The sequence below is a fragment of the Poromitra crassiceps genome (assembly GCF_964638095.1).
Source record: "Poromitra crassiceps genome assembly, chromosome: 21".
In the NCBI taxonomy this organism is placed as follows: domain Eukaryota; kingdom Metazoa; phylum Chordata; class Actinopteri; order Beryciformes; family Melamphaidae; genus Poromitra; species Poromitra crassiceps.
In genome coordinates this window covers 23,216,440-23,234,800 of record NC_139638.1, presented here as the reverse complement: position 1 = coordinate 23,234,800, position 18,361 = coordinate 23,216,440, and the positions used below count along the sequence as shown (strand labels likewise).

The 18,361-nt window shown below is 41.9% G+C and overlaps 1 protein-coding gene across 1 annotated transcript; it reads left to right on the top strand.

The window, feature by feature from the left end:
* Positions 1–4,580: 4,580 nt before the first annotated feature.
* On the top strand, positions 4,581–17,463 carry lhx3 (LIM homeobox 3; the record flags this gene model as incomplete). Its single annotated transcript, XM_083657608.1, has 6 exons — positions 4,581–4,650; positions 11,432–11,603; positions 11,823–12,025; positions 14,934–15,085; positions 16,413–16,584; positions 17,024–17,463. 6 exons carry the CDS (start codon positions 4,581–4,583, stop codon positions 17,461–17,463), a joined length of 1,209 nt encoding a protein of 402 aa, XP_083513734.1.
* Positions 17,464–18,361: the final 898 nt, after the last annotated feature.

Genomic DNA, 18,361 nt, shown 5'->3' with positions numbered 1-18,361 from the left:
CGAGTCTTTGGAGGACATGATTGATCGTGACAGGCGCACAATGGCAGCCTGGTGTCAGAGGGGTGGCATGGGTGCACATGGACCCCCCGCAGCCGCACTGAGTTGCCCAACTCAGCTGTGCATCAGCAGTTACATACTTAAAACACGCACATACATGTACACACATGCACACACATACACATACACACATGCATGCACATACACACATGCACGCACATACACGTACACACATGCATGCACATACACATACACACATGCACACACATACACACATGCACGCACATACACACATGCACGCACATACACACATGCACACACATACACACATACACACACATACGCGTACACACATGCATGCACATACACATACACACATGCACACACATACACACATGCACGCGCATACACGTACACACATGCACACATACACGTACACACACATACACGGACACACATGCACGCACATACACACATGCACGCACATACACACATGCACACACATACACGTACACACATACACACATGCACACACATACACCCATACACATGCACACACATACACACATGCACACACATACACATGCACACACATACACACATGCACGCACATACACATGCACACATGCACACACATGCACGCACATAAACGTACACACATGCACACACATACAAATACACACATGCACACACATACACATACACACACACACACATACAAATACACACATGCACACACATACAGAAAGAAAAGGCACATGCTGAAATATGCACGTTAATATTCAGCAGTGGTTCTCAACGTGGGGTCCGGGGACCACCAGTGGTCCTCGAGGGGGTTCCAGGGGGTCCCCAGCAAATTGATGCTTTGTTCAACTTTCCTTAGTTATGACGGTTAAAGAATGTAGAAAGAATGAAAATCATATCTGACTATGTAAATATTCTCAGATGTGGGTCCGAGAGACGGAATCTCATCAAATGAGGGTCTGAATAAGTTAGGGTCCTTGATTTAAAAAAACGATGTAGCTTACCTACAGTATATCATGCACAAAAGTAATCACATGATGATACCATACACACCAGTTTAATGTTTAACAGTAGACACTCATTGATATTTAGACTGAGTTGTGCAAATGAACACAGACCAAAACAAAGGCCGATACATTGCAACCTGTTCTTTCAAAATAAATTCAAATTGGCACTATACTAGCTTTGTCCATATTCATTTGACATATATATGCGCCAACTTTTTACAAGACAGCAATGATTTTATTGCCGCAAAACACTTTCAAATTAACTTCTTCTACGAGAACCTCTGCCATCATAGGTAAATAATTCTGTGACATCACCAAAAAGACCTGCCAACTGGCGCAACCTATAAGAGAGATCGTCCAGCGTTTTCCCATGAGGGAAGCAGAATGGATGGAAATACATTAGCAGGTCTCAAGGTCTCCGTTGAAAGAGCGTTCCTCTAAATGCTTCAGCCTCCTGCCTGCACTTTGGCTGTTTAACTCAGGTGTTTAGTAGCAATTGGTTTGTGGTCCTATAACTGCTAATGGCCTATATGTTTTTGCTGACTAATTCAAAAATGCTGCATCGGAATTATATGTCCATTTTTGCAAACTCACTGGAAATGTATATAGCTTCAAGAATTCATAGTGCTGTTTTCCAAAGAAAAAAAAACGTTGCCACCCCCCCCCCCCCCACACACACACACACACACACACATTATATAGAACTGTTGTGTTAAACAATTGGCAGAATGGACATTAACCCTGCCACTTTCACTTTGTTATGGTACGGTGTATCAGGTTTGAGGGATCCATAAACCAGGGGAGATGAAGATCAATGCATCTTGAAGGGAAAAGGTTTCATATGCAACAAATGTATTGTTCTTTTAAAGTGCGCCTCGCCTTTGAGGGATACGACTTGTCTAATCCAAACAGCTCTTGTGGGTCTCTTGAATCTTCACACATGTCAGGTCCAGATTCAAGATCTAACCATCTATATTCCAAGATCTAACCATCTATATTTCAAGTTCTAACCATCTATATTTAGTGCAAAGGCCAGGCTCTTTATGGAGGGCCATTAAAGGTTGATTGTGCAGCTCTCTCAAGTGGGACCCAGGTGTACGAACACTTTGCCAATCTGCTATGATGATACTCTATGGTCAGAGAACGAACAAAACAGGATATGTTGCATAGGGGCTTGAGCCCCATGGAATTCATGCCAGGGAGCTGAGGCTGCCAAGAACACAAAGGGGTCTTTATAGCACGGTCTTTCTCATTCTTATTTCTGTTTGTCTTCAGTACTTCCTCCTCCACCTTTCTTTACACCATCCATGTAATGTCAATTTGTTATTATATATCCATGCTAATACTGATTCTAATACCACGGATACAACAACAATAATAATAATAATAATAATAATAATAATAATAATAATAATAATAATAATACATTAATAATAATAATAATAATAATAATAATAATAATAATAATAATAATAATACATTGTTTTAAAAAACAATAATAATTATACATTATATAATAATTCGGGTGGCATAATGTCCATTTATTTATTTATTTATTCAAAACATTCTTCCTTGAGCTACAATTAGGAACATGCATTTATTTAAATAAATAATGTATAAATCGTTAGAAAAATCATCTTCACTAATGACCGATGACACTCGGGGTTACAGGGGAACAGCAGAGAGAGTCTGAAAAGGATCTCGTCTCATGGTGAAAGGAAAAAGAAAACAGTTGTGCTGTTGTGCTGGGAGCATATATACAGTAAGCTCCTTTGAGGCTGCGCTGGCTTATGTTTGTGCAAGGCTCCTTCCAGATTTACAACAGTTTCTTCCTTAATCTGCATTACGCATCAGACCGACTTGTTGACCGGAGATTTAGTCATGGCATCAAAACCCAACCTTGGACATTGATCAAAACAAGCGTCCACTATAGGCTACTTGATATAAACTCAATTGACAATTATATGTATGGGAATTGATGGATGGAGGGAGGAGGGGAGCGTTTAAGGTAAAATGAGAAATGGAAAGCAGTTGATTTCTTTTCAAGTTTCCGAGGTCTTAATTGCCCTGAGTGGACTAATGAATAGCTAGGCCTAATTGGCTTAGACCACTTATGGGCTGGCCTGCTGGGCGAGTAAAATTGAATCAAAGCTGTATAGCACCACCATGTACGTCAGAGTAGTAATGTGCGTTATGGTGATAATTGGCACAAGGTCAAAGGCATGGCACTCGGCCGAGCAGCCCAATAATATAGCCTACAAGCAGGGCAGTAAAAACTGAATCTATAGGAGGAAAGTGCATAGCAAAAAATATTCTTGAGTATCAGTATCAGTTTCACTCACTATAATTTATCAATGTAAACCATTAGGCTTACGTAAACCCAAAATCAGTTGATGAAAGAGCTTTGCCATATTTTTCTGAAAACATTTTTCTTCAAATGTCTTCATTGCAAACACTGCCGGCAGTGCCGACATCAACAGTAACAAAATCATGTTTTGTTGTCACGCAAAAAAACTCATTTAAAACGAGGGAAAGTGCATGCCTTCATTCGTGAGACGATGTTTATTCTTATTATAAGTAGACAGTATAGCAGCAGTAGTAGTAGTAATTTAGTAGCCTATTATTATTATTATTATTATTATTATTATTATTATTATCATTATCATCTTGCTTTTTATATGAATGGTCTTAATTTATTCTGCTAGATTCACTCATTAAAAGTTTGGAAGTCTCGTTTCAATGTGACAGAAAATGTGTAAATTAATTAAGGTGTAATCGCGTCTTCACCACGTCCATCTTTTTTTCGTTAACGTAACACAACGGAACGCAGACGCTCCTTCCACCTGTATCCATTGATGCGCTCAGACAAAAGAGCTACAACACAGCAATGGAACAACAACGTCCAACTGCCCCATTGTGCGCATTGACAGACAGACGCGTGCACCTCTATATACGTGTGCGTGTGCGTGTGCGTGTGCGTGTGCGTGTGCGTGTGCGTGTGCGTGTGTGTGTGTGTGTGTGTGTGTGTGTGTGTGTGTGTGTTAATATAGGGCGCTCGCCGCCACACGCGCGCCTCCCCTGGCTTTCAGCACCCTGGACAGAGGCAGCGCTCGCGCAGCATCTCCACTCGAGTCTCGAGCTGACATTGTTATGCTAAAACTATAGCGGTTGTCTCATTGTGAGGTCAGCTGACACTGCTAATGGTCAGACATCATTGCACTGCACTGTTGTCACCCGCCCCTCGTCTCCTCCTCATCTCCAAGCCTGCCGACACGGAATCAAACAGCAACTTGGCTGCTCCAAACTTCCCGTGCTGCTCGGCGGCCGACGCATGCAGGTCCAGGACAGTTCGAAACGCAGCCATTCACCCTTTCAGCTCAACGTGCGTGGTGTCTCCAGAGGATAAACCACTATAGGACGATACGGCTTTGATTGTATTTCTCATAGCGTTGTTGTTAACATATAGCCTAAATCATATAGGCGCGCTATCTTTCTGCGTTGTCTTCTTCCGTCGCTGATTTCAGCAACGTTGGACGAGCATCTTCTTGCACGATGTTGCTTGAACACCCGGGTTCAAGCTGTCAAAATTCCGGAAATTTCTCCCGATACAGTTCTGGACAAGGTAAGAGCTCGATTTAATCATTCGATTCTTAATATGCATAACGGTTCTTTTTTGTATTTATTTATTTATTTATTTATTTATTTATTTGTTTGTTTGTTTATTTATTTATTTATTTATTTATTTATTTATCTATTTATTTATTTATTTATTTATTTTGTTCTCCCTGGGGAGGAAGACAGTGAGTGAAAAATAGGCTACAGGTTCACGTGCTGCCTTTTTGTCCCCTGAGGTCGGTTAATGGGTCATAATTAGGCGTGAAATAGGGGATAATGGAGCAGATCAGCACAGCAAGAAGAGGGGGCTCGCGGTTGTAGGCTACTGTGAAGTTCAACAAGCCTTAAATGGGCCTTGGTGTCCGAAACAACTCAAAATATAGTTTCAAAGATGTTTCAATATAGTTATGACAATTCTGGGGTTAAAATTTGTTCGAACCTGATGATAGGCGCTACAAAAAAAGTGAATGTGTAAAGACATGGCATAGACCTATCCATCATCCAGCAAAAAAGTTGATCCGGGTTGCGTTTAAAATGCACGTCGAAGCTTTTAATTATTTTCACCAGCAAATCAGCAAGATAGGTAAATTTTTGTCCGGGCTGTTTTGAGGCGTTTACTTCTTTGCGTTGCGTGTGGGAGACGTTATGAATCCGTAATGAGCCTCTCATTGTTGGAGAAGCATATACGAACAGATGTTATGCGCGTGTTGTCATTTCACACCGCGCCGCCCGTGGCTGTCAGTGACTGTTGCCTGTCACGGCAACGTGTTCCGTCTGCAGAGTCTCAAGACACCTGTCACAGGAGAGAGGCACCGGCTTGTATGGAGACCCCTGTCAGAGTAGGCTTACTAGGCCTATAGGGGTTTTCAAAGTCTGTGACTGTGGGCCTCCCCTCAGACCAAGCTTGGAAAGCCATAGCCACAGCACGATTCAACATTGCATTGAGCCAAGATAGCCTGCTGTTGGACATACTTCTAATGCATATCTGTCCGAAGGCATTTTATTTCTTCCATCCTGAGCCTCCCTTGAAACTGTTTGGAGACCCCCTGGAGTATGTAGCCAGCCGTACCCTGTGGAGGCCCGCCTCCCACTTTGAAAACCTCTGCGGCTATAGCCATAGAGTCTGTGGGAGTCTGCGGAGAGAGCCCAGCTCTGTGCGGCCGCGGCAGCCTGTGCGGGGAGAGACCATTGAGGAGAGACTCGAGAGAGACAGCCTGGCAGCAGCACCGAGCTGCTGCTCCCAGTCTGCCCACGCAAAGGTGTCACGTTCCCTGCCTGACAGCTGGGACACCTGAGGTCACTCGGGGAGGTATATGACGGACCCCAAACCAATGGACGCATTCATCCTCTTCAATATGAGCAGAGTGTAATCAGTGGCTCGTCATGGGCCTTCAAAGAGTGGATGATGCATTTTTAACTTGCATACTGGTTTATTACTGTTCACCGTCCATAAACTGTTCCATCGTGTGATGATGGCCTTTTTCTGGCATCACATTTTTATTGACTAAAGGCGACATTGATTGTGTCGATATGGGGCGTCCCTTATTAACGCCACTGCAACAGGAAACTTGTATTTTTTGTTTTATTTAAACCCTTTTGCGATTTAATTATGCCCATGCGCAACACCGACTACACATAAAATAACTTTTCGGATCATGCCATAAGAATAAATAACTAAATAAATCCTACAATTTATGATAACGATAACAACAACAACAACAACAACAACAACAACAACAACAACAACAACCTAAACAGATGACAATTATTTAGCATCAGACTTTCTCCGACTGACCATTACGTTGATGGTCATTTTATCGCTGTGTTGTCATATTACTGTCGAGCTCACCCTTAAAAATTGAGCGATCAATAAGACATAAAAAATTATTACAAAGCTGAAATCTAAGGGGGCACCCGTGGACCCCCACACCTTTCTCCAAAACGTCTTTCATATAGGCCTATACCTTTGAAATACAGGCAAATAGGTCATTGATTTTAGATTGATCAGTGGTGCAGGCGCGGTGGCACTAGCCGTGATTTCCCCAGGCGCTCCTTTGTGCCAAAGATCAGTGTCAATACAATTCATCGGGGTGTTGGCCCGATCAACATGTTATTGAGCAGCCAATCGCTCCCCTAAATAAACACTTGTCTTTGGCCAGTCAACACACTTATATGAAGTGTGTATGTGTGTGTGTGCACACGTGTGTGTGTGTGTGTGTGTGTGTGTGTGTGTGTGTGTGCGTGTGCGTGTGTGTGTGCGTGTGTGTGTGTGTGTGTGTGTGTGTGTGTGTGTGTGTGTGTGTGTGTGTGTGCTTGTGTGTATCATGTAGGCTACATGCGTGTGTGTATCATGCACATGCGTGTGTGCCAACTGGTTCTGAAGAAATCTGATGCAAAAGCGTGAGATTATATCCATGGATTTAATTTAAAACACATTGCTGTAAATTAATAATTGATACAGCTTTGCATACTTTGATTTATTTCAATGTTGTGTCGAATATAGGCTAGGGCATGTCCCTTGTAAAAAGTGACGTTCATCTATAGAATAGTATAGGCTTATATGTCATCCTACTATTCTTTTTTTGAAGGAAGCGTGACAATACTTGGAAAGAGCACACACATTTTACAAATAACCGTTTTCTTTTAGGCTAAAAGAAAATATACAAACATATTTTCAGTACAATGTCATTTATAGTTCCATGACAGAAAAATGTAATCTTATAAATAAATAAATAAATAAATAAATAAATAAATAAATAAATAAATAAATAAATAAATAAATAAAGTCTCCACTCATCAGCCTATATAATTGCTACGCAGTAATATTTTGTTGAACTCGTCGTTGTATAGCCTATTCTCTCTTATCTGCAAAAAAAGAAAGAAAGAAAAACGAAAAAACAAATATCTCTTTGTGCATGGTGGCCAAATTATGTTCATGCAATAATAGGCTATATTCTACTCAACGTTTTCTTTCGGTGAACCAGTGGTGGGAATATATATAAGTGATATAAGATATAAAGTGATATTTTCACTTGGAGAAAATCAACTTTTCTTGTTAAGAGGTTTGAGGAAAATAGGCTAAAGGCATATTTGTGATATAGCCTGGCCTACCACTGAAATTGAAAGAGTAAATTGCTAGCCTACACATTTTTTTAAAGAAGAAAATAACTGCCAACTGTGTACGAGTCACCAGGCCCGACGTTGTATGGGGCCTGACCGGGCCGGCCCCCCCCATTCCCCAAACTGGCCCCATTATTATTATTATTATTATTTTGTGTGTGTGGCTAAAAACGTTTTTCCGTTTTTCTGTTTTAAAGTTTAAAACGGAATCTGGCTGTCATTAGGCATTGATTAACTGCATGCTATTGCTAACTGTTACTTTGAACATCCATTTGCAATGATTCTGGCTGGATATTAACTATTGTAAATTTGTCACAATGAATGCAATTTGTGCACAATGTGTGAATACATTTAATATTAATTGTTTAGGTCTAATTATTTGTAAAGTCACAACACATTAGAGATGTGTGTAGTTCTTCATAGATTTAGCCTCTTCATTTTGCTCTCAAATGCACCAGGTTGACGAATTTTACTTTAAAATGTACAAAATCTTCTTCCGGGGGAGAATCCCCCTGGACCCCCTTTAGGTAGCTTGGCCCCCCCAAGCTAGGGGCAGGCCCCCTCTGTAATTTGGGTCTGGAGCCGGGCCTGCGCGTCACTGATACCCAACAAGAAACTCTGGGCTTCTCCTCTCACCCTGCCATTACTTCTTCTTCCGGGTACTTGGTATAGGTGATGTTAATCTATCTGCCCGTCGCCAAGGTAACGGCGCAGCGTAATCCTGCACACACTGACGGAGAAAAGCAAACTCCGCCGCGCGCACAGGCGTCTGCGTGTTCGCGTTTGGGCTCGTGCTGCTGCACATATTTGCCTGTTTCGCTAGGCTACATGCGTGTAGGTCACAAATAAGATCTGTTGCATTAATAAGCGTAAATCATGAGCAATGGATGGACATAGTCAGCGCAATTCTCCAAAAGGGGCACCGGAGATGCTCCTTACATTGCTGGCGCACAGTGAGGAACTACGGAAAGGTAATTATTCACGTGAAAGGATAATTAATTTGTTCGTTTTGCACTGTTAATTGATGTGCATAATATGCTATATGTAGGCTACTTTTATGGGGAGGGGTCAGGGGGGCTATCTAGCTACATAGGCCTATGTGGGACATTTGTTGACAAGAACTCCCGATTAAATCAATCCATAGCTGCGATGTAAATATAGGCTTTATCAATTTATAATAAAAAACGCATCGTGCTCAAGCCAATGACACGTGCTCCAACAGGACGCCTTCACCAGTCGTTTAGGTTACTTTTTGGATAAGTCTCTTGTCTCTCCAATGATACAGCTGTCGTGGCTACACCTGAGACGGGTGATCGAGTCTCAAAACGTGAATCTGCGAAATGACATGTTGCTCCGCAAAGCAACTTTTATGCAGCCGGTTTAACCTGGATTTGTTTGCTTAAAACGTTGGTATCACTATCACTATAGTGTTAGTGTAGCATCCTGAAGGAGAATGAAAGGGGGAAGCTAATGATGTTCTAAAAACGCGTTTATTTATTTATGTATGTATTTATGTATTTATTTATTTACTTATTTACTTGTTTATTTTTGTCTGCCTCATGAAGATCACTTGAAGCACAGTTTCCCCACCTTTTTATTTGCCACACTGTCCAATTTTAAAAATTGGAAGGAGGATTTATGGGTGCAGTGATGTGGTCTCTAACCCCAGTTAGGCACTTTGAATTTATGTAAGGGAGTTCAATTGGGCCTCTCAGCGGGCAACTATAATTGTAATATTCCAAGTAAGCCTATAAGGTGAGCAAATTGGTTGGACACCTTGGGTTGTGTCGTGAGACTGTGCTGCTGCTTTCTAGTTTTACAGAGCGCGTTGAATTAGTAATGACTCGGGCACACCTGTTCTTCACTTGTGCATGCTTGCCGGCGGTGATGCCAGAAGAAATGTCTCGTTAATGTTTCATAAGTCGCCCACAACAGAACAATAGGAATGCGATTCCTTGGACGGATGGAATATGAAGTGGTTGGACCTTTTTAAATTAGTAATAACGTGAATCGATCTGGCCTATTTAGGCTACGTCGTCATCGTCTTTTGTCGCTATGTCCTTAAATAATAATCGAGTTATTTCTTCGTTGTGCGTTAGGGTAGGTTAAAGGCCTACCTGAAATGTGGAGCTTTATTATGTAGCTATACCTGAAACATGTAAACGTATAAGGCCTGGTTAAATATGGCTATACAGGCAAAAATAACAAATGTATATTCGATTGGGATGAGCATGCTAATTAAGTTGATGGTGTGCCTTAGCCTTCATAAGCATGATTTCATTCAAGATGAAAATATCATATCGCACTTACGTCTGCAGTTGTGTTCTGGTCAGGACCTCCATCACGCCGTGCCTCCTCAATCTTTTATTGAATATCAAATTTGTATGACAGCATATAGCCTATACGTTCAAATTATAATATAGTCGTGGTAACTATTATTTGTTTGTTTACGCATCCGCTACAGAAAGCATGCTAATACAGTTTAATGCTTTAATTCTAAACCAAATTCTAAATCTAAATAAGAGAACGTATAACAACTTGATTCTTATTAATTCCATAATGCCTGCATTCTTATTCTATTATTTAATCCTTATATTTCATGGTTTCAGATCGAATTGTAGGCTACTTAATTTCATGCGTAAAAAGCAGCAGAACATCCTCTCAGCGTCTGATTGTCGCTGTTGTCAGTCTGAGTTATAAACCTCATTCCCACAATACGGGCTGGGCTGAACTCCTCCGTCAGACGTGATTTTACGAATGTAAATAACACAATATATTTAATTATTATTATTACTATTATCTTAAGAGCTTTATGATTTGTGCCACAGCGCATTCATGAGAAATAAGACTTTCATTAAGATAGAGATGCAGGGATGGATATCAAGAAACTTTGGTAAAGTCTCTGCATCGAATATCATTTTCTGCCAAACAAAAACGGCAGAGAGGACATGTAGGCCACGTGGGTGGTCGCTGTGATAAATTATTAGACATTGCCATTGGTCACCAAGCAATTTGCACAGACGAACAGAAGCTTCAATGGTCCTCAATGTCCCACCTGTGTGGGGGGGGATGATAGAGTTCTGTCAGGGATGTTTGAAATCGACGATGACAACAACGATGATGATGATGATGATGCTTGTGATTGTGTAAAAGTTGGTGAAGATCTGGCAGGCCTACTATTTGGGCCTATAGCCTACCTGAGATTATGATCATCTTTTTATCGTGGAATTGTTTTAGAAAACAAAAATTAATTAATTCATGGCATGCGAGAAAATACGTTTTTATTTCGTTCTGGCGAAACAAAGGGCAAAATGCTATTTAAAATGGCATATTCAGAAACTACACCGTTTATCACTTGAATGCAGTGCAGTTGATATTTCCTAACGCCCATTATTTGTGCTTATTTCTATTTTCAGTTATAACGCGTGTATAGTGTCTGTCGTTTTTACATAATCATGAAAATATAGGCTTTAACTCACTTTTCAGGTGGACAACAACAACAAAAATATATAGGCTATTATGGCTACTGCTTCATTAACGTTTATTAAAAAGGGGTAAAAATGTGTTCCCATGCTGAATATTTAAGGAGAGGGCTTTTTAAATAACGATATTCGTCTGTTTGTGTGAATAATTGGCGTGACTGAGTTCTTCCACCATGTGTCCTCCAGAGATCCCAGTATGTGCGGGCTGCAATCAACACATCGTGGACCGCTTCATCCTCAAAGTGCTGGATCGCCACTGGCACAGCAAGTGCCTGAAATGCAGCGACTGCCAGGCACAACTGGCCGAGAAGTGCTTCAGTAGAGGCGACAGCGTCTACTGCAAAGAGGATTTCTTCAAGTGAGTAGCCTTCAATAAAATGACAGTTATTTTAAATGCCTATATATGGGCCGCCTAGGTCTAACATATTTTTCGTTGGCCTGTTTTCTCTTTTTTTGAAGATCTTGTGGGGGGGGGGGGGGGGGGGGGTGGGTCTCGTTGCTAAAGCCGCATGATGTTTAGGCTAGAAAAAGAGATTAAGTTCCAAATATTGATGGTAAACTTCTGATTTCCAAAAAGGAGATTCGGGACCAAATGCGCCGCCTGTCAGCAGGGGATCCCGCCCACACAGGTGGTGAGGAGAGCGCAGGACTTCGTCTACCACCTGCACTGTTTTGCCTGCATTGTCTGCAAGAGGCAACTGGCCACGGGCGACGAGTACTACCTGATGGAGGACAGCAGGCTCGTGTGCAAGGCCGACTACGAGACCGCCAAACAGCGAGGTGAGCAGTGATGTTGAGTATTAGTTAATAAGTAACTCGTTACTGTAACTTGACTTATTTTTGCAGTAACTAATCTAACTAATTAGGCTACTTCAAATTTAGTAACACGATTACAATTACTGAAATAGTAACTGACTGTTAGTTACAGTTTTCGGACTTGGATCCGGTTTCTGCTCATCATAGTCCAGGAAGAGACGCCGCCTCCCTGACCTTGACCTTGCTTGATATTCTCCCCAATAGGCAATAAGCAGCATTATGTTCAATCAGGTACAATGCTGGCTATACAATTTGACAGTCTTTGTGTTGTATTAATTGTATTAACTTGCATTAATAAGACAATCGAAGCAGAGTTTTAAAAGTAACGCATACTTTCCCCAATTCCTTTGAAGTAACTAGTAACTTTAAATTAATTAAATTACTTTTTGAGAGAAGTAACTATAGTAACTGTAACTAATTACAAATTTTCAGTAACTTGCCCAACACTGGATGAGCATTATGTACAATTTTGCAAGTCTGTTCAAAATAGGCTAAAGGTGGCCTAGAAATGGCACCAACCAAGTTTTGTGCTTCTCGACTTCAACTGCTTTGAGGTCACCCATAAACTTTGACCCACCTGTGCTAATTGCATCGTAGCCCGCAACCCAATCGATAGCAAGCTGCATAAAATGGTGTGTGTGTGTGTGTGTGTGTGTGTGTGTGCATATGCGTGCAAGCACATACACGGGCAGAGAGAGAGGGGAAGGGAGGGGTGGTGGGGTATTGGAATTAAAATAAAATTTAATTGTTTAAGATTTATGTACTGCGAACTATTACCATATCAAATTTATGCAGCCTTGTTTAGTGCTTGAATACTAAAGGATATTCAGGCAGTGTTAGGAAGAATATAGTTGAAATACTAAATTTCTTAGTTTAAATTAACATCTTAGCATAGATAGGGGTCTATGTTAGCCTTACTTGTTTTAATGTGGATTTTGTAGCCTATAGTTATATGTACATCTGTCCTTAAGAGGGAATACAATTATGCAAGGATGAACAATAATACCTCCTATTTTATGCATTGTTTACAAACATGAGAATGAAATGAATGCATATAGTTATAGGCGAATATACCAGGTTGTCTTGCATTTCTCTCTCCCAATTCTGTCTGTTGCTACATTTTTTCAATCCAGCCTTCAGCCATTCTGCCCTCATTTTTTCTAAGCTATATAAAACCATTCATTGATTCAGTCATTAATTGTGTATAATATTTTGCTTACATCAGTCATTTTCATTTGAAAACTGCCCCGTTTAAGTGGTAAACCCCTCACTTTTGCACCCCTGAAAATGATATATAAGCCAAAAGGACAGTGGGGTTCTGAATAGGTGAATTTGCAGTATCTTAAGAAAGCTTAAAGAGAGCTCATAAAGTAAGAAGCACAACATCATTTTGTTTAGGCCTTTGTTTACACTTGTCAGTTCCATATTACCTTTATAAAAAATAACTATTGTAATAATTTTTTAGAAGGATATAGGTCACAGCAAAACTATAAAGTATAGATAACAGGAACATTTTATGATTATTATAGAGATGCCATTGGTGATTAAAAAATACAACTAGCTTACGATGATGTCATATAGTGGTTTCTTATTACTACAGCCTATTGAGTGACTTGTTGTCAGACAAGGGCATTTGGTTTTCACATGGATGTTTACAACTGGCTGAGTTTTGGTTTCACTATTATATTTACACAGTTTGCTGCAGGTTGAAGTGCTTACAAACGCAATTGAACTTGTTTCACTGTGAGTTTCCCCAACACAGTTTTATATGCTATAGAGCCAGCAGACCTCCATACACCGTTTATATCAATAAAAAGTCTCCTAACGCCTTAATAGCTTCAGTGTAAATCCCTGTAGGCTCAGATGGTGATAGCACAGCCTGGGCCTTGGTCAAGCATTATTTCCCCCCATCTGTTTGTTTGAATTTACTACCAGGTGCTGATTTACGCAGGAGTTACCGTGAGTTTTCACGAAAAACACACACGTTTATTTTACTAATGAGAGGGCGCAATTACTTAGGCACGATCCATTTGGATGATGGCGTTGTATTTTCTTATGTAGTTGCAGGCACGGCCCACATGCACAGACAGGATGCACAGCAGGGCCAAATATACAAGTTTGATTTATGTGCAAAAGGAGAGATTTATCAAATCATTTTCAATTATTTTAAGCTGCATTTATGGCTATTGTCAATGCTGATATAACTGCAAAATATCTGTTTGAATGTTTCCATTTCAAAATGGATAGGTTACATGAGCTTTGGTTGCTATTAGAGATGCACTAGATTGCCCAATTTTCTCCCTAATTGTAATTGGCCAATTCCCCCTGCCAAGCTGCCCGGTCATTGCTCCACCTCCACTGCCAATCAGGAGAGTTGTAGACTAGCACCTGCTTCCTCCGATACATGTGCAGTCGCCAGCTGCTTCTTTTCACCTGACAGCACAGAGTTTCACCGGTATAGGACGTTGCAGGTGGGAGGATCACGCAATTTCCCCCAGTTCCCCTCCCCCCCAAACAAGCACCCCCGACCGACCAGAGGAGGCGCTATAGTGCAGCGACCAGGACACATACCCTCAATCTGGCTTCCCACTCCACAGACATGACCAATTTTGCCTGTATGAATGCCCGACCAAGGCAACGGGTTTGAACCTGCGACCCTTGTGTTGGTATAGGCAGGGAATCTACCCGGGCACCCTGAGGGATAGGTTATAAGTAGTATTGAACTGAATTCTCTTATTGGGAGTATTTCTGGGTAATTAAATTGAAATGAAACTGGGCCTGGCCCCCCCCCTCATGGACCACTTTGCCAGCCAGTGATCTGTATCTGTTGTCACGGTGACTTGACGTTACATCTTCTCCATTCACCTTTCAGAAGCAGACTCGACGGCAAAGAGGCCACGGACCACCATCACGGCGAAACAGCTGGAGACCCTGAAGAACGCCTACAATAACTCCCCCAAACCCGCCCGGCACGTCCGTGAGCAGCTCTCGTCAGAGACGGGCCTGGATATGCGGGTCGTGCAGGTAAAGTATATTATTATCCATTAAGGCCTATTCCATTAGTGTCCTGACTACATTATCAGGGCCACCATTGTGCTTGAAATGACACTATAGGTACAGATAAGTGTGTGTCTGTGTGTGTGTGCATGTGTGTGTGTGTGTGTGTGTGCGCCGTGCGTGCGTGCGTGTGTGTCTGTGGGGGTGTGAGGTGAGGGGGTGAAGGGGGGGATTTACGGCTAGATGGAGTAAAATGAAGTCCACATGAAAGTCAGAATGGTTTAAGTGCACGCTCGTTAACAATGCTATGAGGGCCCCTCGCATATTGTCTGTGAGAGAGCTTCACGTGGTCCACTAGGTGCCGGTCATATATATTGTTTTATTTGCAAGGACAAAAGTAGAGACGGAAGAAGCTACTAAAAAAAGCTTCTCGTTATTCAAGCGAAAGGAAAAGGGGGTGACGAGGGTTCGCTCAGGGCGGCATATCATTAAGGAACATGTAAAACATCCTCTTGTCCGGCTCGCGATTGAACCGGATGAAGTTGTGCGTGTCGGATGATAAAGCAATACAAAGAATTAGGCCATTCACACACGTATGCCATTTCATAGGCAGTTTACATTTGGAGGTTTGTGTCGTCTAAAAGGCCGGAGCTAAATTTATAGATCAGAACTAGAGAAGATCTCATTAAAGTCAGTGCGCTACAGATGTGGGTAACAGGAAAGCTAACCTGTCTGCTCCCTGGGTTAAGGACGACTTGTAGCTGTCGCAAAGTTAATTACGTGCGCGTGGTGATAAATGTGGGACAGAGCAGTGTTTAGTGTCACCGTTTCAGTCTCTCCCACTCGGATTCAAGTGAACCGCTACTCTCCAGGCAGTCCTTGGAAAATTAATTTTGTTTTCATGTTTAAAAGCATGGTACAGTATCTGGATGAAGGGAAGAGCATATAGGACTTTGTCTTGTATGGCTTGTGTTTGAGAAATGTCCTCATGAGACACAAGAGAGGTCATCAAGACTGAGATAATAATATCAGACCTTATGTATATAATGTAGCTGCCTATACTTTATATTTATAATTTAAAACTTTTAATATACTTAAACCAAACATTTATATATATATTTTTTTTATCCGTACACTGCTATAATATGTAGTAAAGAGTTAGAAAGATAAAAACCCACCATCAAGTTATGGCTACACATTTAGACATTTGATCAACAACAGCATACAACAAGGTGAAGCAATACAATAAAATAAAATAAAATTCCATGTTTCAACTGCACATCTCAGATATTGCACGAAAACCTTCCCTGTAGGTGTGGTTTGAGAATCAAACATGTCTTCCTGTCCCCTGCAGGTGTGGTTTCAGAACAGGCGAGCTAAAGAGAAGCGACTGAAGAAAGACGCGGGCAGGCAGAGGTGGGGTCAGTACTTCCGCAACATGAAGAGGTCGCGGGGGAGCTCCAAGTCAGACAAGGACAGCATCCAGGAGGAGGGCATGGACAGTGATGCTGAAGTCTCCTTTACAGGTACACACACACACACACACACACACAACCTTAACATGCAACACACGCACGCACGCACACGCACGCACACACACACACACACACACACACACACACACACACACACACTCGTAAGGGATTAGTAAATCAGAGATACACTCTGAGGCCAATCCCAAAGGTGCTTTAAAAGTAATCAATAACATTTTAAAATCAATTGTAAACGTACAGGTAACCAGTGTGAGATGCTAAAATAGGCTTTATGTGGACTCTTCTGTTGGAATTTGTGAGTAGTCTTGCTGCAGCATTTTGAACTCAAGTTTGAATAGTAGCATCTGATTTGAGTAGTATCTCCTAATGCAAAGACGTTTGCACAACGCAACATATCTGTGCATTCCTAATTTCAACAGATAAAATGCAACCGCAATGTCTAATACTTCCTGTTTCTTTCTCCCTGTTGCAGATGAACCACCCATGTCAGATCTCGGCCACACCAACGGCATCTACAGCGGCCTGAGCGAGTCCTCCCCAGGCATCGGGGGCCGCCAAGGGGGCAACAACAACAACCACGGCCCGTTCCCCCTGGAGCACGGCGGCCTGACCTCCCAAGACCAGTTCCACGACATCCGCTCCAGCAGCCCCTACGGCCTGCCCCAGTCCCCGGGCTCGCTGCAGCCGCTGCCCAGACACCAGCCGCTCATCTCCAGCCTGGTCTACCCGGACTCCGGCCTTTCTATCATGACCCAGGGCAGCGGGCCCGGGATTACCCCTGCCATGAGGGTCTCCATGGGGGGAGCCAACGGCCCCAGTTCGGACCTCTCCACTGGCAGCAGTGGCGGCTACCCAGACTTCCCCGCCAGTCCTGCCTCCTGGTTGGATGAAATGGACCATGGGCAGTTTTGATTGGCCAACTACAAGAAATGGGAGGTGTCGTTTTTTTCCCCCTTCTGTGTCTTCTATTGGATTTGAAGAATGGGAATAAAAATAGTCACACAACGGGACAGTGATTGTTTAAAAGACTATGCTGGACAGTTACTGGTTTGCTCTCCTTGGATCTCATTATATCAGCTCCATTTGATATCTGTGGTCTGGAAGGAAGGACTAAACAGTTGAAAGGACAAGAGATGTCCTTCATTAAAAGCACTTGGCCCTAACAATAGTCCTTCACCAGTATGAACGCTATGTAAAGCAAAAGGAATCTGTCAAAGATGCTCAGTTTTCAGATATAGCTCTACGCTTTTTCCTGAACATAGCGACCACAGACAGAGATGTCATTTTGGATTTTCGCCATTCTCATCTCCTCCCACTGCTCTTTGTTATCTAAAATGTGTTCCGATGCAAATTTTGGTTCAACGTTCAGAGTCTTTAAATGTGTGGTTGTTGCCAAATGTCTATATATAATGGTTTATCATTGTGGAGACTTTATTTTTATACAACCCCCCTTCTTGGACATTGATAAGAACCCAGATATGTGGACTTTGTATATTCATAAACAGGGACATAGGCAAAAATGTAGATGTTTTTGTCTCTTAACCGGCACCTAGGGGTCCAACTACTTCTATGCATTTGTGTGTTCTCAGATGTATCTCGTTCATTTTGGTTCTACTGAAGCGACTCCAGGGGAGCATTGCTGTTGCCCCCGGGCTCTGGTGTATGTTTGTTTGTTTATGTGGAAGATGTTTTATGTCTTATTTATTCCCTAATGATGGTGGTTCATTAAGTGATGCAGGACTTTAATAAATTTGTCACCTAAATCCAAATACAAGAAGCATTCATTGCATCATATGCTATCGTTTTCTCT